General features: G+C 45.7%; 2 protein-coding genes and 1 long non-coding RNA gene across 3 annotated transcripts; 2 read left to right on the top strand and 1 right to left on the bottom strand.

Moving 5' to 3' along the window:
* Positions 1-227: 227 nt before the first annotated feature.
* On the bottom strand, positions 228-3,631 carry LOC140582291 (uncharacterized). Its single transcript, XR_011985222.1, has 2 exons — positions 3,123-3,631; positions 228-2,715 (listed from the first exon to the last, which is right to left on the bottom strand). It is a non-coding gene; the product is annotated as an uncharacterized lncRNA (long non-coding RNA).
* acer3 (alkaline ceramidase 3) lies at positions 2,355-9,376 on the top strand. Its single transcript, XM_023844767.2, has 11 exons — positions 2,355-2,653; positions 4,029-4,139; positions 5,224-5,276; positions 5,718-5,770; positions 6,233-6,314; positions 6,588-6,623; positions 7,557-7,615; positions 7,770-7,871; positions 8,204-8,308; positions 8,458-8,503; positions 8,624-9,376. Exons 1-11 carry the CDS (start codon positions 2,551-2,553, stop codon positions 8,675-8,677), a joined length of 804 nt encoding a protein of 267 aa, XP_023700535.1. The 5' UTR covers positions 2,355-2,550; the 3' UTR covers positions 8,678-9,376.
* A 10,011-nt stretch (positions 9,377-19,387) lies between these two features.
* On the top strand, positions 19,388-23,792 carry LOC111860877 (collagenase 3-like). Its single transcript, XM_023844978.2, has 10 exons — positions 19,388-19,547; positions 19,667-19,911; positions 20,007-20,155; positions 20,242-20,370; positions 20,467-20,628; positions 20,724-20,838; positions 20,909-21,042; positions 21,139-21,298; positions 21,434-21,537; positions 22,756-23,792. The coding sequence occupies exons 1-10, from the start codon at positions 19,455-19,457 to the stop codon at positions 22,860-22,862; spliced, it is 1,398 nt and encodes a 465-aa protein (XP_023700746.2). The 5' UTR covers positions 19,388-19,454; the 3' UTR covers positions 22,863-23,792.
* The last annotated feature ends 407 nt before the right edge of the window (positions 23,793-24,199 follow it).

Below are 24,199 nucleotides of genomic sequence, written 5' to 3'. Positions count from 1 at the left end.
TGACAATATTTGATTGATAGTTTGAATTTTACCCATTATACTTCAATCTTGAATAAGTACATTAAAGTTCAATGCTACAGCCCGCCAGGCACCTTAAGTGGTAACCCTTCTCTCTCTGCTCTCAGTTCCTCTCAGAACTTCCCACCCATTAAAAAAAACAGTTTACCTCTGTACTTCAGAGAAGATAAATACATAATACCCCAAGATAATACGTCAAATAACGATGGTTCAAATTCAAAACATTTTATTACAGTTGCTTCTATACCACTCATAATTACTGAACGTCTTCAGTTCATCATCCATTGCACTGCTGGTTTGTCGTACGTCCCGATTCCCCTACCCTGCAACTTAAGCATGAGAATTTTAGGATGTTTCTCTGGAACTATTGAAACTTTAACCATTATTTTTACAGCATTTTTTTTCACGTTCCGTATGGTGTTGGGTTTGTAGTGGCCTCTAGTGACAATTTTGTGGCATTGCACCATGACTTGTATTCTTCCTCAGGACAGCGTCACTAACACGTGTAAAAAAACACGTGTTTTCCAATGACAAATTGTTCAATATTTCATGTTGAATTAGTCAAGGATTGCCATGCCGGAAATACTGGAAAATGGCTATTTTCCCCCTTCACATTAAGGCAAATGTCAATATTAAACACGACAACTAGGTCCTGTATAACGGAGCAGGATTTCTTGCCTAGCTGGATAACTTGTCGGATTTAGCTATTAAAATGACGTAATCTTCGTTCACTTACATAATCCTACAAGTTATCACAGAATGTTGGGTTATATCTCTAGGTGTGTGGAGTTTAAGTCAAGGGAGGTGATGTTACACTTATATAATTCCTTGGTAATACCCCGCCTAGAATACTGTGTGCAGGTTTGGTCACCATACCTCAAGAAGGACATTGCTGCCTTAGAAAAGCTGCAACGAAGAGCTACGAGAATGATTCCTGGTCTTAGAGGAATGTCTTATGAGGAGAGGTTAGCGGAACTGAATCTGTTTAGCCTTGAGCAAAGGAGACTAAGGGAGGATATGATTCAGGTCTATAAGATTCTAACGGGTCTGGATGCTGTTCAGCCAAATGACTATTTCAATATTAGTCTAAATACTAGAACTCGTGGCCATAAGTGGAAATTAGCGGGAGAACATTTTAAAACAAATTTGAGGAAGCACTTCTTTACACAGCGTGTAGTTAGAGTATGGAATAGTCTTCCTGCTAGTGTAGTGGAAGCTAAAACCATGGGTTCCTTTAAATCAGAGCTAGATAAGATTTTAACAACTCTGAGCTATTAGTTAAGTTCTCCCCAAACGAGCTTGATGGGCCGAATGACCTCCTCTCGTTTGTAAATTTCTTATGTTCTTATGTTCTTATCTGGGTTCCCAGCGGTACAATTCATACACAGTGAAACAACTGACAAGGACCTGCTGTTCCTAATCGCAAAGGGAAAAGAAGGACACGCGTAACTATTTTATCGTTAGCTGATAGTATTTTGTTTTCCACGCGATATAAACGCCATCACTCATTTAAGGAGTTACAGTGGGCGTGTTATGTCATTACCCGTGATAATGGGCTCTTTAATGTCTCCAGAGCTCTGCCGTTCATAGAGTTTGCCTTAAGTGTTTTAATGCCTAAAAAGGTTTGTGCCAACCTTGATGTTTTTATCTATACGCCTACATCTCGGAGGACTGTCAGTTGGCAATAAACAATACGGTTCTTTTGGTTTTGGACAGAACAACACAGACGGTAACAAAATGACGACAGCTGCGTTAGTTTGGATTGCTGTCGACATAGAAACTGCTGCAACTACTCGCAAACCTATTCACAAACAGATCACACCTAATCGCGAAAGTATTTTTTAATTACTTACGCAATAAGCCTATTCAGTTCCAGAATCACTTCATCTCTTTGCTTTTCAGAGATTAAGCAGAAAATAAAGTCTATATAAATACACAACCACAAGGAAGTCCGATTAGTGATTTAGTGTTTTTTTATCAACATTTTTTTTCTCAAGGGAAAACGGTAACGTGATCAATTCAGTGCAAAACATACAGACGTAGGCATTAAATAAATAGCCGATATAAATAAAGTAACGAAGGCAGTAAATAAATGGATAATATAAATAAACGAATGCAGTAAATAGATAATATATAAAGAGACGAAGGCAATAAATAGATTAGGTTATATATATATATATATGTGTGTGTGTGTGTGTGTGTGTGTGTGTGTGTGTGTGTAAAGAGACGAAGGCAATAAATAAATAGGTGACATAAACAGACTAAATAAATGTCACATAAATAAAGAGACGAATGCATTAAATAAATAGATAACAAGTGTAAAGCGACAGAGACAGTAAAAAAGGTTGCATATATAATGAGGAAGGCGGTGCGTTTGACAGTAGTAATTACCCGGAGCATGCCGGCGCCCTAAAGGCGGAAGCTTACCTGGGCGCAGGTGATGCCCCCCAGCGCTGCCCTCTGTGCCCGTCGCCATAGTGACGGGATTTACCCCCCTCCCGCAGACACTCGCCCGGCTGCTGACTTTCCATCATGGCTCCCTCCGTAGACAGGCAGGGATACTGGGGCCGCCCGACCTCCACGTTGGACTGGTGCGAAGAGAACTACGCCGTGTCTTTCTACATCGCCGAGTTCTGTGAGTAAAACCGGGGCGGGGGAAATGCAGGAGCGCTCGGTCCTTTGGGGTTTTAATGGTTTCTACACAGAGGGAAAATGCAATGTTACGCCTGGACGGGGCCCTGCCTCCGGATCGCTCCGGCGGAGTGAGGCTTTGGCTCGGCTGCGCCAGCACAGCGCACGGTGCCCGGGCTGTGTTACGATGAGCCGGGGAGGCATGCAAAAGAGGGGCGCGGCATTTGCGGATCAGAGCCGTACGAGCCGTACGGTGCATTAGGGTATGTCGCTCCCTCATCATCATCATCATCAACACTATCGTCATAATTATAAGAATCAACATCATCATCTGTACCTTCCAGGGCTGCTGCAATCGCCAGATTTCAGTACCCCCTCCCCCTTCCCCTCAGATGTGACCTAATCATTCATTGAGGACCAGCACCCGTACATATCACAAATCGATTAACGTTTAATCGAGTGAAAATGCTCACTTTTTCATTTCGGCGCCTGCTGGCCCGACCGCGATTCGTCACCTTCCGATTTTGAAACAAAGTAAACTGCGTCTACGTGAGACCGCCGCTTTGCTGTGACGCCGTGCTTTTAAAGTTACATACTCGGCGCTTTTCCTCGGACCTACATCCCTGGCGCCCGTTAGCGATCGCAAACGCCGGCGCGATCGGTATCTTGAGTCCGGAGAAACCTGCTTCTTTTTCTCGGATCTTTTAAGGTTTTTGCACACGCGATATTATCCCAGCTTATCTCGCTGCATACCTGCCCGCACCCTGAGCCCACACGTCCGCCCGAAAAGGAAGCCGATCTTATGAGTTTAGCTTAACTCTCCCAAGTGCTGTACGGGTTAAAACGACTGCGCGGCTTTTACTTCACCAGATATCCAAAAAACTGCAGGAAGTTTCTCAGGAGTGTAAGCTGGCAACTGTGCAAAAAGACTCCCGCCTCCCAACGCTCTAAACTGGAACTTTAATTATGGAATACAAGGCGATGACTGTCTTCGGGAAATACAGTGCGCCTTGGAAGCTGGCACGAATTTATTGGCTGTAATGTGGCTGTTTTCCCTCGAGGAATCAATAAACACTTTGCTTGAAGCTGTTACGTTAGTGTGGAATATGCTTTCGAACCGAAGTGAGGTTCCGTTGTCTTTGAGAACCACGCCCCCTGCTGGCCTACACTTTAGTAGGTGGTTTAATACAGCTAATGACCCAGTGTAGTGGGCAGTCTTTATGTGTTAGAGCAGTATTTTTCAACCCAGTCCTCTGGGTCCCGCAGAAGGTACACATTTTTGCTCCTTTTTGGGAGCAAAATGTGGACTGTCAGGATGTTTGTGGGAATTGGGTTGAGAAACACTTTGTTAAAGGATCTCCCCACCTTGTGGTCCGTAGGGAACACCATGAGCAACCTCATCATGATCGTACCTCCCCTTTACGGCGCCCTGCAAACCCTGAAGGATGGCTTGGAGACTCGCTACGTCTTCGCCTTCCTGGGCCTCGCAGGTGAGTTTGAGTCTCTCTGAAGCTCGCCTGACGTTCACCTCCACGCTGAGCCGGTTATCAGCCGCCGCGGTGCCATCCTGGTTTATTGTCATTTAGCACTCATATTGTCACTTAACTTCATTCTTAGGGATTTCCTTGTCAGAAGGATCCCAGTAGCTCTTTGAAATGAACAACTAGACTTGGTGTAGTGGCATTGAAAAGAAAATGCTTACACACACAAACACCCACGATAGTGGATTAATATTCATTATAAGAAATTTGAGACATATCTGACAATCACCATAACAACCCCGGTTTAAAGAACTTTGCCCCATGGGTGAACTTGTGTTACATCTGCTTGCTTTTCGTTTGTGAAGAAGTTGATGAGAAAGATTAGATACCGACCGTGTCTACATTACAGCTGATCCGTCTCATACACACAGTGAAAGTGGGTTGTTGGTCACACGGATCAGATATTTATAAGTGACCACTGGTCACTGATTTCCAACTTTGACCTAAATAATCCTGGAGCCTTACCCAACCCGGCTCGGCTGCTGGAATGCGGTACCGGAACGCGGGTTTGTGTCGGGAGTGCGTGGGCTTTGTTGAGTGGGAGCGTCGTGGAGGCCAGCCAGCGCGGACACACCCAGAAGGTGCTCCTGAAAGCGGGAGGAGCTCGACAGGGGCTTGTTAATCTCTCTCAGATGGTGTTCAAAGCTGACGAGGGTTACTGCCGCTGTTCAGCTTGTTGGAGCTTGCATGCGGGAAGAAGGCTTGGCGATGCCAGGCCCAGACTTGGGTTTCCCGCCAAATCGGGTCGCCTGCAGGTGCGTTTGTCATTGGACAGGGGTGTGGCTACCAGTGGCCAATGGCTGGGCAGTGCCCATCCAGTCAGATCATCTGCCCGCACCAGTTTAACCAGTCATTTAGCGATTTAATAGAATTGCTAAAAAGTTAAACTTCTATTATCGCAACCCCCCCCCTCCAATTTGAACCTTAGTGCCCACTGAGATGCCCACCCCAGGTTGGCATCCTGGTAATGCCCCTGCCATTGGCACACGATGAGTGGGAGATAAACACTGTATTGGTCTCTCCTGTCTTGCAGCTGTGGGTATCGGCTCCTGGTGCTTCCACATGACGCTGCAGTACGAGATGCAGGTGAGCTGCTCCTGCATGAAGGACGTCCGTCAAAGAGGCCGTCGGAATTTAAGGGAGGGAAGAACAGTCTAAGCCTCAATTTCAGAAACTATCTGCCATAAGTGGGTTAGGTTTTAAAAATGTGGGGGGGGGGTGTTATGTTTTATTTATTTAGCAGATGCTCTAATCCAAAGAAATGTACCATTGAGAAATCAGGGTCATTCATTCCCTGGAGCCATTAGGGGCCCAGTGGTGACATCACTCTGCTGACCCTGGGATTTGAACCTGCAGCCTTTTTATCACAGGCGCAGGGTCCTAACTCACTGGGGGGGGGGACCACTCTGGCCTCCAGGGGAAGATGTTGCTGCCTCTGCTTTTTCTGGCCGATTTGCCTCCGTGCGATTGGCTGGCTGTGTGCGTGTTCCTTTCTCTGTGTTCCCTCTCGCTCCCTCCGTCCTGCAGTTACTCGACGAGCTGCCGATGATTTACAGCTGCTGCGTCTTCGTCTACTGCCTGTGAGTGTGCACATCTGGCTGCCCACGCACCCGCCGACCTGCAGAGACGCCCCCCCCCCCCCAAAAGGAGGCGGAAAGGCTGACTGTCACAGGCACATTCAGATCTGATCATCCTTGTGTTAGGTCCCTGTGTTACGGCCTGACTAGCAGTTACCCCACTGTGGAACTTAAAAACAACCACTGGCAAATGCTTCCGACTGCGCCCACGGAAACTTACCATAACCTGCCGGAGGTTCCCTATTGCTGAGGTGATTTGACGAGTTAGTTCTGTGAAACGTGTGCGGCGTCAGATGGCATATTACAGCCGTCAGTGGCGAACCGACCATATGTGTTTGAAGTACGACAGGTTTGTTTACATGCTTTGACTGCCATCTAGTGGCGAGACGTTGTCAGCTTTTTCACACTCAACATTGCGTCCAACTACGGTGGCTGTTCCGGGGTAAGATTTTGTCTGTATTGCAGATACGAATGTTTCAAGCAGGAGAACTCTATAAATTACATTCCAATCGTAGTTTTGGCAGGATTCAGCATTGCAGTTACTGTGGTGAGTGTGCCAACTTCAACGCCATTTCAATTGAGTACATTTTATTTTGTATTGTTCTCATAGATATGACTGATATATGTAATATATGTAACTGCCCTTTGACAGCTCCTTTTACCTGAGTGTTTGTGATAATTAACTCTGCTGTTACGTTTGCAGATAACCCCACACACTTAATGCCTTGTGATTTAACGTCTGTCCGATCCTCAGTCCGCAGCCGTGACTGTCCCGTTGTGCGTGTATTAAGGTAACTAACGTGCATCCCTTTCCTCTTAGGTGTACTTGCAGTGGAAAGAGCCGGTGTTTCATCAGGTCAGTGAGCAGCGATCTTGAGGAAACTGAGCCCTTTTGTTTGCTAGGAATCTGACAGAGATTTGGGCAGAGATCCAAGTCCGTTTTTAACACTTGTCTGATACTGAAGGAGGTGGGTCACCCCCCCCCGGTAATATAGTAACACATTCACAAGGGTGAAGATTTGCTGATGATCACTCCCTAGCCTCAATATATATCAGTCTGCTAGCCAGAATGATAAGATCAGAAGTCTCTTACCAATTTCTAAACAGTACTGTACAGTACACTTTGCATGTCAAATTTCTTTGTCATTTCCTGTTAAGACCTTTTTATAATATACAAACCATCTAAATTATGCCCCTGTATGTACAAAGTTACTATTGTACACACTGGGAGCACTATGTTTTGGTTTGGACAAATGCAAAATTAACGGCACTGGAAAGTTTAAAAGTTATTGTGCGAAACACGGGATTTCACGGTCACAGAGATTTCCAAAAAAAATCATATGGGTAATGGGGGGTGGAGGGGGGCTGTGCCCCAGTAGAGCTGTGTCTAGCAACGCACCTGGAACAGTGTCTGCCCCGTCATGACAGTCCCGGCCGTCGAGACGTTGCACCCCAGGGCAGATTGTTTTGAGTGCTGCTGGGTAATTTTAGAGGGTTACGAGCTCCGACAGGTGTGGCCTAGGAGCCGCTGCTTCACACAGGCCTGCGTGGGGGTTTGTTTGCTGATGGACTCTGAGTTTACGCCCTACTTCTATGATGTTAGAAAGCCAGTCGACCTTGGAGGTCTCTTCTCAGGAGGCTTTTCTTCCTCTCCTCCGTTGTCGTCTGGCATTTTCTTCCCCGTTTCCCTGGATTTATGCACCATTCTGAAGCGAGGTGTTTGCGTCTGAGGACAGAGCGTTTGGTAAACGGCTTTGTGTAATGGAGACCTCCCCCCCCCCCTCCCCAGGTCATGTATGGAATACTGGTGGGCTGTTTGGTCCTGCGGTCTGTCTACATAGTCACATGGTAAGTGGCTGAGCGGTATTTCCAGTGCTGATCAGCAGGGGGCGCAGTGGTGCCTCCCGGCCCCAGGAGGGCTATTTTTATTTTATTTTTTTACGTGCAGCTGCTGGATGACAGAGGTGTAAATAAATGCTTGTCCTCATCCCGGCTCTGGCAGGGTGTACCCGTGGCATAGGTCCCTGTGTTACGCCTCACTGGCCATCTTCTTCCTGGGCTTCGTCTTCTGGAACGTGGACAACCTGCTGTGTGACACACTGAGGTAGAGGCCTGAGGTGCTTGTGGGGGTTTTACTTACGTGAGGGCAGAACGAAAAATGATTGGTTGAGAGAGATAACCAATCAGATCGCAGAGGAGGTGGGTCCAAGCAACTAGAGGACCCACTTCTGCAATCTGATTGGTTATCCATCTGAGCTAATCATTTTTCGTAGGGCCGATCGGCCTCAGAGAGACCTTGTAACGGCAGGGTCAAGGTGTCTCCCTGGCAACTCGCAGCTGGTCATTTTCTTTATATGGAGTCTTTGCTAAATCTCGGGGACGGAGTAGTTTATTTTGGTCTCATGCTTGGTTTTCGATCATCTGCCCCTTCTACAGGGCGAGCCGCCAGAACCTGCCCCCATTGATCGGGGCAGTTACCCAGTTCCATGCCTGGTGGCACATCCTGACAGGCCTGGGCTCACACCTGCACATCCTCCTGAGGTAAAACATGACAACGGCAAACCTTCATTGATACCATTGCTCCTCCGCAAATGGTTGACGCGTCATGGTGAAACAAGGGTGTCTGAACGGTCAGAGTTCACCCGAAACGACTCTTCCCCGCCTGACAAAAACCCTCTGCCCTTCCTTAGCCTCCAGACGAGGGCCACATACCTCAGACGAAGACCCCAAGTGAAGGTTGGTATTATCCGGCTGCAGTTCACGATGCAAACAGCAGATGGCAGCATGATCAAAGCCTAGTGGTAGCCTGTTCTCTGTTAATGATAATAATGAGAGACGAGGATGCCCCCTGTCCAGTTCCTGTGCAGCGTGTGGCCCATGGTGCACACCGAGCCCAGGAGGAGAAGCTGAGCCGTCGAGCCGGGACCTGCCAGCGCTAGCTAGCCGCCGCTCGTAGCGACGCCGACAGACAGCTGGACGCCGGGAGGGCGACGCCCACCTGCACGGTCCCCGGGGCCTTGCCGGCACAGAGGAGCTCAGTTAGGCTGGAGCCCAGCGGGGTCTCCTCTTTCGTGGTTCATTAACATTAGATCTGGTTTATTTTCCCCCCGTGGTCTAGCTGTGAACAGTGACACTGGTGCAAATGCACAGGCGCGTACAACCACGTGGGAGATTTTGTAAGATAATATCGGTTCGATTCAATAACAGAAGGAAACTATGTTTACGGATTTTGTATTTTACTTTCATTGTTGCTGAGTAGTGGATTTTAGTCTTCCGATGCAGATGTCTGGACTGATTTTTATTTGGCACCTGCTTGTATTTACTGAAGAAATTTTCTGGGCCAATCTCAGGTATGCTGGCTGTCATTTCATGGTAGTCCTGCCTTCCACACCCCGCACACTATGTGTATGGCGTGATCCTATCAGAACTCTGCCTCAAGAAACAAATTGCACAATGCTGGGATCTGAACCAATTGTACTGGCTGGTCACTGAACTGCGGCCTTAGCTGTAATGAGGCGTGTTTTCAAATGGGACAGCCTATAAGTTAAGCCAACACCCTGTAGCTGGTTTCATGTACGTCACGTCTTTAAATAATATTGTTTACCTTCATTAATCACATGAATTTCTACCTTTGCGCGTGAAATTACCGAGGAATCAACCGGGACTGTTCGCCAGTATGCCTATAACTACTGAAAGTTACAATGTGCAATGCAGACAAGGCGAAAGAATCAACGACACAACATCTGAAGCTAAAATTAGAATGCCAGCCTGATCTGAACAGGAGCAGCATATCCTGTCCTACTGCACTGTCTGAATGATCTTGGTCCACTTTAAAAGTCGATACCCGTTGATACTGGTCATCAGATTTCGGGTTTTGTAAAGACGCGCTCTAATCACGCAAATAATTACACTTAGTCGCTAGTTTCATATTCAGCAACATAACCTAATGTGCTCATATGATTCTAAAAATACATATCGGTTCCGGATTTTCAGTATGAATTGGCCTTGAGTCATAAACCCGCGTAGGCGGACGGGGAAGCCCAGCTCGACAGACGGCTTCCCCCGCGTTCAAGAGCGGTCATGTTTTTTTTTAACGAGTGAGTCACACTTGTAGTAGAAATAACACGGCTTATGTTGTCTAAACAAAACGCAGGTACCTACAGCTGGATTTTCTGCCCCCTAAAAGGGAAATTGCCATTTTGAGTTAATCGGCTGAAATCTGGCCGCTGGTGGTTTAATTTGTCCTGATAACGACACAAATTGTTCTGCTTTGAAGAGGTAAAGTTTTATTCCTGGAAACGCACAAGTCGCACAGAAGCCATATGTACCGTTATACACATGCTGTTTTGTCTGACCACTGTCGGATAAAATTAACACACGATAAATATTAAATTAAGATTAAAATGTGCGAATTTCAAGGGTTTTCACACTCCCCGTGTTGCTACCAATGAAAGATCATCTGGGGTTAGAGGGCTAAGGTTAAGAGCCTTGCTCAAGAGCTCAGCAATAAGAAGGATACTCCAATAGCCTACAGACCATAGGATGTGAACCCACAGCCTTCCGGACGCGTGGAGAGATGCCGATACAGTGCTACACACTGCTCAGTCAGCTGCTATTCAAATGTATACCTTTGTCTAGTTTACAGCACTTTGCTCCGTTTCTACCGGTTACACCTACGATTAATTTTAATCTCAATCGGATTGAAGCATTAAGAGTTGGATAAAACTGCCGGTTTTATTCACCGTGTTTGGGGTTCAAAGCAGCGTTAGCGTTTAATTGGTTTCTAAATATGGAGTAGCCCAATTATGCCTAACGAATTCAACCAATGATAACGAGAACATGTTACCCGCAATTTCATCGAGTCGTCGCATACATGGCTGGTAATTAAGGTCACCTTGAATTTTAAACGGTGCATATTGATAATGCGTGCAAGACTATATATAGCAAGGGGCACTACTTGGAATCCTAGATTGCATGTGTATTTCCGCCGCAGAGAGGCTTAGAACAGTCGTATTAGAACATTCTGACTATTCAATAACCGCCCGGAAATACTGGAAACCAACACTGTTTGCCTTCTTAATTTAACGACTTCCATTCAGATACCTATACGTCCACTCAGCGACGAGGGCTTCGGCTGGTACGTAAATCTATGGAAGTAAATCTGTCATCACAATTTGAATTTTATATGCCACTGAAATTCTAACATTGAATATTTATGCATTGGAAATATGCATGGGAAATTCGATGGTCCGAATTCACATGCAAAAATATATAAATCTAATAATTCGCCACGAATGGGTGGCCGCGGAGAGAATAAACACAGAACTGAGTTAATTAGTGGAGACAGATGTTCGGAGAATGTAATGTAATGAACGAATAAATGCGCAGCATTTGTCACGTGCATACTATTTTCTTTTGGGAACCATAAAATAAAATATAACCTATAACACAAAAGTGCACAGTTTCTTAGAGCCCCCCCCCCCCAAACGTCTCAGGGGAGGCTTTTAAGGGAGCCTGTGTCCGTGATTCGAACCATGTGTACTTCAGTGTTTCTTGACTGGTTTATCCTCGGGACCTGCTGAACTGCCTCTCCACTTGTTCCCCGTTTAAAACCCCCCACCCTATTAGGCATCAGGTATGTAGGCGGCCTTCTGGGAATGTTTGGCTTGACCCCTGCTCCTTGTCTGTCTTCCTCGCTCCTGCTGTTTTTCTGTCTTCACTCCTCCCACAAGTCTATGTGTCTTTTTTTCTTTTTCCAGAGGGTCCTTGTGTGCTTTGGGAATACACCTTTTCCGTTAAAGTACTTAATCATGCAGATGCCTGTTGCACACTTGCCCATAGCAGACTGGGTGTGTGCCCACCAGCTCTTAAGGAAATGACTCAGGGTATTTTTAGCCACAACCTAGTTAAAAGAGACTGTTTTATGGAATTGAGGACTGAGTAACAACTCTATCGGTGTATTTGAGATTCAGGGCACCTTTTTCTTGTGCTAATATTTCCGTTTCCATCTAGAGCAACAGGACGGTGAAGGACTCCAGACACTCAGTAAAGTGACAGGCAATTTAGAGATCCCAGTCATTGCTGCATAGATGCATGCAGTTGAGCACTAGTTCAGTTCTGGGGGCTTAAGTACCTTTTTCAGTAAGTCGAGATCCAAATGTGAGTTTTGGAAGGATGATCACAGAGGTCTATGAGCCCTGCAACACCTGGGCAGACGTTCTACACCAGAAGTGCGCTGTGATTTATCCATTATTAAGATCTTACCGTAAAATCTTCAAACAAACACTGACTGGAAATGTATAGAAATCCCCTTATCCCTCGAGCAGGGGCAATTCTAGGAAATTTTGGGTGGCGTAAGAGGGGCTGTCATTCATACAGAGAGGCCAGCCATATCATTAGCCAATGCTATCTTTTGAATTGGTGAGTGACAGGGGAGGGGCCACTCCACGGGCCAATCAGCTTTTAGCTGAGGCCAATGCCCCAATGGCCCCGCCCCTGTATCCCTTCCTGCATTTGGGGTTCGCGGAGGCTGGTGTCTCAGCTAGCAGCTGTCTGGAGGTATCTTTTATGTGCCGTGCAAGGACTCATAACATCCTGTGGATTTTCTGAGTCTTCATAACTCGGAACGTTAGACCCACAAGATGTAGTGGTCTTCTGGGTAAGCTAGAAACGCGCCAGCTGATGTAATCTGGGTGAATTATAGACACGGTACAGCTGGCAGGTCTTAGTTGCCAAATACCACATGGCATAGACCATTCCTCATGTGTTCAGGGATGTCAATTGCCTAAATGAATTAGCCTGCTCACTGCTCCCCCTAGAGGAGGACACAGCTACTGCGAGATGTAGGACCACAAAGAAGCCAAGGATGCCAAGCAAGGCTGATGTCATGGAATGAGAAAGAGAGGGATGGAGAGACACAATTGCTTTAAAAGAGAAGGATAGACATGATTACTTTAAAAGAGATGGATAGAGAGACACCTATTGCTTTAAAAGAGAAAGATGAAGAGACACTGATTGCTTTAAAAGAGAAGGACGGAGAGACTCTGATTGCATTCAAGGCTCACAAACCTGGCTTCACATTTGATGCCCCCCAGTGCTCTGATATTGTGCAGTCAGAGCCACAGGAAGCAGCCACAGGCAGCAATGTGTCGACCACAGTGATTCTTGGCCCCATTGCGACAGGCTTCTTGTAAAATGGAGGGATATTGAGCAACCATCTAGATTGAACAACGTGTGTCATCACATGTGGCAGGGGGGCTGTCATGAAGCTGCAGGTAAACAGCCTCAGCAGGCCTGATCCATTCACCCCCCCCCCCCCCCCCCCCCCCAACCAGTCATCATCTCAAGTGTCTGCTCTAATTCATCCCAAAGATGTTCTATCGGGTTGAGGTCAGGGCTCTGTGCAGGCCAGTCAAGTTCCTCCACATCAGACTCTCTCATCCATTATGGACCTTGCTTTGTGCACTGGTGTGCAGTCATGTTGGAACAGGAAGGGGCCATCCCCTAACTGTTCCCACAAAGTTGGGAGCATGAAATTGTCCAAAATGGCTTTGAATGCTGCAGCATTAAAAATTCCTCTCACTGGAACTAAGGGTCCAAGCCCAACCCCTGACAAAGAACCCCCCACCATAATCCCCCCTCCTCCAAACTTTACACTTGGCACAATGCAGTCAGGCAAGTACCGTTCTCCTGGCAACCGCCAAACCCAGACTCATCCACCGGACAGAGAAGCATGATTCGTTACTCCAGAGAACACGTATTCACTGCTCTAGAGTCCAGTGGCAGTGTGCTTTACAGCACTGCATCCGACGCTTTGCATTGCACTTGGTGATGTAAGGCTTGGATGCAGCTGCTCGGCCATGGAAACCCATTCCATGAAGTTCTCTACACACTGTTCTTCAGCTAATCTGAAGGCCACACAAAGTTTGGAGGTCTGTAGCTATTGACCCTGCAGACAGTTGGCGACTTCTGCACACTGTGCGCCTCAAATGTACGCCTCATTCACTTAGTGGCCGAGTTGCTGTTGTTCCTAATTGCTTCCACATTGTTGTAATACCACTAACAGTTGACCGTGGAATATTTAGTAGCGAGGAAATTTCATGAATGGCCTTATTACACAGGTGGCATCCTATCACGGTACCATGCTTGAATTCACTGAGCTCCTGAGAGCGACCCATTCTTCACAAATATCTGTAGAAGCAGTTTGCATGTCTAGGTGTTTGATTTTATACACCTGTGGCTGTGGAAGTGATTGGAACACCTGAATTCAATGATTTGGAGGGGTGTCTCGATACTTTTGTCAATATGGTACATCTCCTAATATGTTTTTTAAATGTATCATTATGGTAAATCTTCAGTGCTTGAATAGCTTGTATCTACCATGCCTTCTCAGTAATAAAGATTTACATATGATTGGCTGACTTTTGCCAGAGTCTTGGGGTGGCCCAGTCTTGTAATTGGCTGGCATTTGTCAAGCCTGAGGGGTGGCCCAGCCTTGTGATTGGCTGGCATTTGCCGAACCCTAGGGGTGGCCCAGTCTCACGATTGGCTGGCTTTTGTGCAGCCTTGGGGTGGCCCAGTCTCGTGATTGGCTGGCATTTTTTAATCCCTAGTAGTAGCCCAGTCTCGTGATTGGATGTCCCATGTGTCCTTAGATGCTGAATCAGCATGTTAAAGCAGCCACAACCCTGCAATCCTGCTCTGTGCTCCCTGGGAGGATAAAACCCCGCCCCAAAGCCATCTGTTCAGTCTAATTTCACTCCCCTACAAAAAGGCAGTTGCCCTTTTGTGTTGCCTCAAGATTTGCCATCAGTCCTGTTCCTACCTCAGAAAAGGACGCCATTTATTCCATCCCTGTCTCATGTCACCGTATCTCTTCCCAGGTTCGAACCCCAATGTTCCCTTCCTCATTCCAACCTCGATGAGCCTGTCTATGTCCTGTGTCATTGTCCTTGAGTTTGTCCTTTCTACCTGCTCGTTCTCATTGAAACATCACATTCCTTCACCGAATTGGGGATCTTGGAAATACCAGCATCATATAACGACGGGAGTTTTGCGTAGTTGGAGTTGTCCTTCCTCCCCAGAGACTCGTACCCGTTTCCACACTATTGTGGACACCAATGGGAGGAGCTTCCATTGTATCTTCATACAAGAGATGCTGTGAGTCGCAGTGACGGCGTTTCTGCAGCCCGAGCATCGGAATCTGCTGGGTTTTTACCCACACATCCTGTTTAAATGATTACAAACTTGTGCTTTTGAATCATTTGGATGAGGCTGTAAACTCTGTTCTGTAAACTCTGGTCTGTAAACATAAGCCATCTGAGAATTGCGCAAGCGTGTTGCTGGTCACACAGCACAGCAGCACGTGGTGTGGCATGCTCAAACGGCGGGGGCCACCGTGCCTCTTTCCACACATCAGACACGTTGAAGTGCTGGTGCTCAGCAATTCCTCCTGCCTGTGATTCCCCCCCATCTCTCTTACCTAGTTAAGCTGCCGTAGTTAATTAGACCTGCCGGAGTCTCCTTATCTCCACACTGCACTACAAAATAAACTCACAATTTCATCTATTAGTCACACAGTTCTCTTGATGCACTGTTCAGTTCTCTATCCTGACGGCGGGCAGTTTCCTGTCTGCCCACCCAGCCTGACTACACATCTGCCATCCTCACCTGCCGGCTGCCGGACCGTACCACCCCTCAATCCCGCCGAAGGAAGCAGCTTCCTCACCTTCCTGTCCTGACATCAGCTGGACCTTCCGCATTTACACCTGGACAATGCACAATTTCCCTTCCCTTTTCCATTTTCGGGTTATGGGGGGGCCCGGGTCTTATTACACAAATTTAACTTTATAAATTGTGACTTTGCTATTTTGGACTTACTCTACCTCCCACTGCAGGATGGGCTCCCCCTCTGAGTCTGGTTCCTCCCAAGGATTCTTCCTTCTTGGGAGTTTGGGAGCTTTGGGCTGGGATAATGCAAAAAGCCTTGAGACAATGTAATGTTGTGAAAATGCACTATACAAATAAAATTGAATTGAATTGAATATTTTGAAGAGTCTAAAATATAAGAAAAATTTTTGATATTCAATACTACTCTTGGCCAATGCAATATTTAATATGTCTTACTTCATTTCCTTGAGGCCTTGGTGAATAACAGAGCAAAAACAGAGACATGTGTCCAGATTTTTAACTGTTACTATCTAAAACTGCGCGTAATTCTTTTTAAATTGTTATTTTTCACTGGCCGTGAGTCAGTTTAACGTGTGCTGGCCGAGCCTGTTCGGCATGACAGAGAAACACTGCCGTCTGATGGCATCTCCTATGGGAAGCTGCTGGTTTTTAAGGGTGCTGAGGGATGCTGGGCACGCCTCTGCTCTCAGTGGGGACAAGAGAGGCGGAAACTGTAGTGATGATGGTTTCATCTCAGATTCATATCGGCAAGCTGCCTCTGCCTGTGGGCGCCTCGCGCCCTCAATGCAGAACAAAAGGACTAACTTTTTGTGGAGAAGTATTACTCCAAGATACCTCCGAAGGCCCAGGCTGCATTCACTGATTGAAACTGCAGAACATGAGTCATGTAATTTTGGTGATCTGCTAATGTTGTTTATTCCAGAATCCTGGTACCAGCACCTGTGCCCCACAGAACTCTGGGATAGATTCCTTAGATTCAACCCTGGACAACGAGAAGGATCCAACAGGGATGCTGCGTGATCTTTCGCTTCATCCATCAGGTAAGACGCCAACCCCAACCTCACCCCTGAATTTAACCTTGAACGTGGATGCTCTTTCTTACTCCACCTGTACACCTTGTGACTAAGAGCACGGGGGAATTTACCCAGGGCAATCCCACTCTAAAGGACATTCAACACCCTGGAATTATCTGCACTTGACTATGTCATCAATGGGTTACTCATACAGTGTTGGAATGGTTTGCATAAATGGGCCTGAGATAATTAACCATTAGACCTGCTGGGTGTGGAAATGAAGGAAGGAGCTTGAAGCATTTCAGTACTTTAAGTGGGGAGCGACGTTGGGTGTTGGAAGAGGGTCTACGACGGACGTGGCCTCACGTCTTCTGGCCTAAGAGCCGTGATACCCTGAGTGACTCATTCGGGGGCAGAGTCTCTGCAGCGTGTCATAAACACACTGACAGCATTGTTCAGTCAACACGACCGCACTGCACACGGAGAGTTGGGGTAACTGGCCAGAGATGTTCAGCTAGGTGTTCAGTCACGTGCGTGTGAGACATTCTATAGGTATCTTCAAGTGGGAGCGTAATCCAATGTGACAGCATTCTTCTAAGGAAACATTATAGATAATTAAATCTTCCATACTTGGGAGAAAAAATTCCCACCATCGTAAACAGGATAAGGTGTTAAAGCATGTATGGCTGGTTTGATGGATGAATACAAAGTAAGAATACAAGACTCTGTACATAGACGTTCACAGTTCTGCTTCTCTAACATTCCACCTTCTGGTTTTTCAGATGATTAAATATCATCTTTTCTTAACTTGCTGGCCAGAGGTGACTTCTGGTCACTATTTGTCTGATAGTGCTGGTGCAGATTAATGCTGGACATTCAATTTAACACACTTGTGTGAGATCAAACATTGTAGTTCTTGCTTTACGTTTGCTATATAAAACTAGAATCATTTTGACTGATTGTTTTGCTGCACAGTTTTAACAGCAGTTTGTTGATGGATCAAGCAGTATCCTGCATTAATATTGGGTAAGATTTTTGATTTCACATTCTTTCACAACGTTCCAGTGCAGCATATTTCTTAAATAATTTCTTCAACAAAACTGAGAGATCTGCTGTGTTGGCAAATATGTTGCTTGCCTTTGCTGGACGCGACGTTCTCTGAAACGGTGTGTTTACTTAATCATGATGTGAGTTCGATAACAGCTGAGAACCAAATGCAATGTGAGGAAATTGCGGGTGACCACCAGAACAATTACATATCTGCAGCAAAACACGGCAGCGGCCTGCCTGTGTGGAAACGATATGTCCAAACCCTGCAGTGGTGTGATCCTTCCTCTCATGTCTGAGAACCAAAAACAACAGAAGCTGCATCGTGCTTCGTTCTGGTTCTTCACTTTTCAGGCCTCCTCCATCCAACCTGCTTCCCATCTTCATGTAAATAATAGAAACATCCTGAAAATTTTGCTCCTGGTGCCAAAGGTCCTTGGTAAACTGTTTCAGTTTTAATGAATGATGAATGAATGAAATTAGGCTTGATATGTGATTGAATGCAAAGACAGCGTCACAGAAATTGGTCTAATACTGCTGTTGATTCGCAGAGCAAAATCAAATAACATGCAAGTAATAAGGGCAATAATTTTGGACAGACTTTTTATATCGAAAATGCTGTCATTAATGTACTTTAGGGTGGATTGTGACACATGGTAGAAATGGGAACTTTTTTAAATGCTTAAAAATCCTCACAGCTGCTGTTGCAACAAAAAACACACACACATTCAAGAGGACATGAGTGAACAGGCTTTCTGGTTTTGGAAACAGAAATGGAAGATCATTACAACACAAAAAGATCCCAAGCCCTATATTTTGACTGGATGAGCAAATGATGGTAACAACAGACACATGGTTGTTCTGTCCCACATGAAAACAAAAGCTGCAATAATAGAGGAAGATCCCATCATACTCTGGGTGAATCCTTAATGACGAATCCACGACTCATCACGTTCATAATACTCCGAGCCTGGCAGAAACTTATGGACTCTTCATTAAAACTGTTATTATAACCTAAATTATATTACATAACAGGCAAACCAAGAGACATCACAGAGCAATCGCTGATTACAGTTTGTTTCATACAGAGAATTAATTTTAATCGGAGATGACATTAACTTTTTCCTGCATACCACTTTAACTTATTGTTATTTTTATTCTGTTATTATTTAGATAATCTTTATCAATTAATTGTTCATTTCTAGCCACTGGATTTATTCCACCTTGTTATGCAGCTGTCTTACTTTTTGTTTATATCCACATTTCTTTAGGTATATAAACCCTTGTGTCCAGCCCCCCTGTTTTGCTCTGTCCTGTGTTTCGCACTTTAAGTCCTATGAAAACCCTCCCCCTGTCACTGCCGTTTGTATGTCACACCGCGGTCCTGGGGGATGCGCTATTACGTGCTGCTGTGTACCTGTATTTGGATAGTATGACAATAAAGTCCACTGGACTTGCCTTGTTTTGAATCCAGGGGGACGTTCACAAAGCATGCAGGCAGGGCGCGAGTTTGTGAGCCCAGATTGACTTTGTTAAGTAGCCAGTGTCAGCCGGTTTGGCCAAAAGTTGCAAATCTGCCGGCAGTGGGCAGTAAACTGCAGTTTAAGGGTTTGATATCGCCTCGAAACAGACAAATTTATAATCAAAAGTGAAACTGAACTAGTGAAACAAGAAACATATACACCAAAAGAACATATCTGTGGCCAGCTACTGTGATTTGCCCCGAGTCCCATTGAATAAATAATGCAGCGAATGAGTAAGAGGGAAATAAAATCATGTCAATAACATCTTTCTTCACAGAAGCCCCTTCCGGTGCTTTCGTAAAGTCACTTACAGACAGGTGACTCAACAGGTTGCTCAACGCGACGTGTGTTGTATTTAAGAGGGAACAGAGTCCTAGGGATGGCACAGTGGCGCTCCAGCACCTGCCAGGTAACATGAGGGCCGGCACACTGTACGTCTTCGCCTGTCTGGCAATTGCGGCACGCTCTGCCCCCCTGCCACCGGGGTCCAATGCCAGCTTCGCTGAGGTAAGCCCCCCCATCTCAACCGTTTCTCTACCTCAGTGTTTCCATGGAGGCACATATATATATAATTACCTGAAACGCATTTTCATCTCGCTTCTAACATGCTTTTATTGCTCTTGTAGGATTATCTGGAGAAGTTCTTCGACCTGAAAAACACAAATACGTCCTCCTCAAACAATCGACGCGTGAGTCCATTCAACCTGAAGTTGAGGGAGATGCAGCAGTTCTTCAGGCTCGAGGAGACAGGCGTGCTGGATGAGAAAACGCTAGAGGTGATGAATAAACCGCGTTGTGGGATCCCGGATATGGCCGAGTACTCCACCTTTCCAGGGAATCTAAAGTGGCCCAACAACAATGTGACCTACAGGTGAGTGAGACCCCAGTGTCAGTGTGAGAGGAGCTTTGAGGAGGACCAGGTGTGATCTGAGCTGCTTACACATGAGTTTGTTTCCCATCTTCCAGAATCGAGAACTACACACCTGACTTGCCCAGGTCGGAGGTGGACCAGGTCATAAAGGACGCCCTTGATGTCTGGGCCAAGGTCTCTCCCCTGCGTTTCATACGCATCAACTCCGGTGTGGCCGACATCATGATCTCCTTTGGCCGCAGTGGTATGAATGTCAACAGCTGCCGGCCGCCCCTGTGCATTAACGTCCCAGTGAAAAGGCATTGAGACAATTCGCATTTGTGCCAATAGAGCATGGAGATGCTTACCCGTTCGACGGACCCGATGGCACCCTGGCTCACGCTTTTGCACCTTCCGCGGGCCTTGGGGGCGACACTCATTTCGACGAGGATGAGACTTTTACCTCTCACACTACAGCAGGTGAGCCTTCCTGGTCCCTTGATGGTTGGGAACACGGGAAATTCCGATGAGGTCTCAGGAGGGAAAGTTTCTTCACCGAGACTCATTTTCTTTCAGGGTACAATCTGTTCAATGTGGCAGCCCATGAATTTGGCCACGCCCTTGGGCTGTCTCACTCCACGGACCCTGGGGCTCTTATGTACCCAATATACAGCTACAGAGATCCAAGCACCTTTGTTCTTCCCTTTGATGACATGAAGGGAATACAGTCACTTTACGGTGAGTCATGTAACACGAACCCACAATACATCAGTTGTGTTGAACTGTTCTGGATATAAAGTGCTACAGGCTCACTGATTGTTTCTGGTCACCAGGTGTGAAAAACACAGGAGATCCAGGACCACCTAAAACACCCAATGGTTGTGACCCCAACCTGGTGCTGGATGCTGTCACATCTCTGCGTGGAGAGATGATGTTCTTTAAAGACAAGTATGTATGATTAAGTCTGAGACTGTCTCAGTTGTTAGAACATCTCCTTGAAGAGAAACCTCCTCTTCAGGTACTTCTGGCGTAGTTTGCCCCAGAGCAACCAGCAAGAATTGCACCTCATCTCAAGCTTCTGGCCAGAACTTCCCAACAACATTGATGCCGCCTACGAGAATCCCAGCCTGGACAGGGTGTTCCTCTTCAAAGGTGAACTGCAGGAGAAGCAAAAGGCTTCAGTAACCCGTGCTGATATTACGTGTGCTGTTAAGGAAATCTTATAGTTTTCCTTCTCCTGATTCGCAGATGATAAGGTCTGGGCTCTGTCCGGCTACGACGTTGCTGCAGGCTACCCGAAAAGCCTCAGCCAGATTGGTCTGCAAGCCAGGATTAAGAAAATCACCGCTGCTGTGCACAACACAAAAACCAAAAAGACGCTGATCTTCGTCAATGACCAATACTACAGGTCTGTCCGAAAAACTTATTTATGCTCACCAGCAGAAAGTTCCTGCACTGTGGACAGAACTGGCATCAGCAAGCTTTGATCTCAGGCTTGTATCACCTGTGTTGACCTCAGTTTCCTTTCTTGCTGATCCTGCAGCTACAGTGGTGACCTTAAATCAATGGACAACGGTTACCCCAGACCTGTAGCCAGTGATTTCAAAGGCATGCAAGGGGAAGTCATGGCTGCTTTTCAAGTCAAAGGTGAGTAACAACTAACTACCTACATGTCTAAACAAGATCCTTTGCTGACCAGCAGTATCCAGACAAACCTCTCCCTAACTATCTCTACCAAAAGAACATAATCAAGTATAATCATGTAAATAAACAAACAAATAAATAAATGACTTGGAAGTCTATAGCACAATGCAGGGGCCTGTATCATGAAGCAGGATTTCTGGTTTAGCAAGATAACTTGTCAGATTTGAGGTGGTCTGGGCTAAATATACATGAACGAAGATAACGTTTATTTAAACTGGGGAACCTTAAATCCAACAAGTTATCAGGCTAAGCAAGAAATCCTGCTTTGTGATACATGCCACAGGTAGTACGAGTAAGGTAAAAGATGCATTTTAATCATGACAGATACTCTTGTTATTTAAAGCAAGTGGACCTGCTTGCAGAATTTCCCACCATTCAACGCATCCTGGGGGTGGGTGTTCCACAAAGAAGGATTTCTCAGTTAGCTGGGTTAACTTAAACTAGGAGTCATAATTGTCCAATAGGGATGCTCCTTATCTAAACTCTGATTGAGCGATCAATACTTCTAACTAAGTTAACCCAACTAGCCGAGAAATCCTGTTCTGTGGGACTCCCCCATAGTGACCACAAACCGCCACTCTGCTAAACATCAAATAAACGTGTTCCTCATTTAGGAGATGCCGATACAATACCTTCCGCTAATCAGCTACCTAGCTACGATCGTTTTGATGCTACTTGCTATTTTTTAAACCAGGGATGTCAAACTCCAGTCCTGGAGGGCCAGAGTCCTGCACATTTTTGGGTTTCCCCTCATTTAACACACCTGATTCAACTCCTTGCACCTCGTTGTGCTAATTACCACACAGCTCTTGAGCTGAATCATTTATGGTGGAACAGGGAAAGAACTAAGCTACACAGGGCTCCAGCCCTCCAGGACTGGAGTTGGGCACCCCTGTTTTAAACGTTTGGGGGGAGTGGGGTGTATAGAAACATGAAACCCGCCCCTTGGTGGAGCAATGCATGATGGGAGATTGTTTCGTGTTTTCTGAGTTGGGTGGGTGTAAGGAGTCGGTGACCAGAAGTGTAGATCAAATGTAACATATCTGAATGTTCTTATTACAAATGTGTATGTAATCATTTAGAAAAGCTTTCCAGTAGTCCGCAGTGAGATACCGTGATCCCGCCTGGGAATACAAAGCTATTAACCACTCCCCTTTACAGATTTCATCTACCTGCTGAATGGATCGACCATGTATGAATTCAACGCCCGCGACAAGACATTTAGCCGCAGGCTTAAAGCCAATTTTTTCATGGGCTGTTCGAGATAATTTACCTCCGTGCTGTTTTGTCGCAGAGCAGGAAGTGCAACCTTAATCTTGAACGACCAAGGCTTTCGCTTTATGTTTCACATGTTAAAGTATTATCGGTGTACCCCGAGTAGGATGCTGTGGGACACAGAATACTGCTTTTGATTGTTTAATTTCTAGACGTAGCTATGATGTTCTCAAATGTGTATGTTACTTTCATGATTTAAAAATGGCATTATCTTAATTATTCAACGGCATCTGGCTTATGCACGAACTTGAAACATGGCAGACTGTAATGTGTAAAAGTGTTGGTTTTAATAATTTTTAAAGTTTTTGTATACATGACAGTGGCAGCTGAACTATGTATGCATTTAGGCAGTTATATGTCGGTTACAGAGTCTTTCTGTGTCTGTAATGGCTTAGAGTTGAGGGATAATATTTGTTTTGCATATTTTATGTTTTGCAGTTATATTTTACAGTTCTCACAAATATGTAACTCACTCTGAATTCTTGTTTAGACTGTCTTGCTTCCACAAGCATAGCTATTATTTTCTGTCGTTAATTTCGCTTTTCAGTGACTGAAGCGACTCGACCACCCGGCGTCCCCGCGTCAAGAGTATGTGCTTACGTTTGTGTTTTGCCTGCTCCCATCGCACAACATTTTAGCCCATATATATACTGTAAATGTGGATAATAATAATAATAATAATAATAATAAATAGCAACCATAAATAAATAATAAATAAACAATACATTTATTTCAGACCCAAGTAGCATATGTATTTAGGATTTGCCCCCCCCTCCGCTAGGTACCGGGTCCTTTTAAGATCATTTATTTGAAATGGGCCCATTGTATATTCATATCTTCAGTTTTATCCGACTTAAGTCAGTTTTAGTCCATGTAACACCATAGATTTTTCTTTTGGAGAAATAAAATCAGAACAATATGAACATGCTGCTTGTGTTTTTTAGGTTTGTAAAACTGCAAGCCGCTTCAGAGCGATCATTGTCAGGCTCTGTAGCGCCCGACCCCGCCCTCTGTGCCCCTTCCCCATTTCGCCTTTCCTCCTGCCTGTCTTAGTTCCTACTCTTCCCTTATGCGTTTTCCCTGTTCCCTAGACCACTGCACATTGGACAGTGGGCTGAGCGCGTGGCTCGGTTCGCAAACATGGCGGTTGTGGGTTTGAGGCTGGCACAGTCTCCCGTGTTCTGGATTCCGTTTGTCTTTTGTTCCCCAGTGTTTGTAGTTATGGGATTTGGTGTTTTGTAGGCCTGCTTGTTGTATCAGTCTTGTATTTTCGGTGCTTGATTAGTGTTCTCTAGTTTTACTTTCCTAGTTCTGTGATCGCTCCCTGTTC

This window comes from Paramormyrops kingsleyae, chromosome 24 (assembly GCF_048594095.1).
Source record: "Paramormyrops kingsleyae isolate MSU_618 chromosome 24, PKINGS_0.4, whole genome shotgun sequence".
In the NCBI taxonomy this organism is placed as follows: Eukaryota; Metazoa; Chordata; class Actinopteri; order Osteoglossiformes; family Mormyridae; genus Paramormyrops; species Paramormyrops kingsleyae.
The sequence above is the reverse complement of the archived record's forward strand: the minus strand, read 5'-3'. Positions and strand labels throughout refer to the sequence as shown.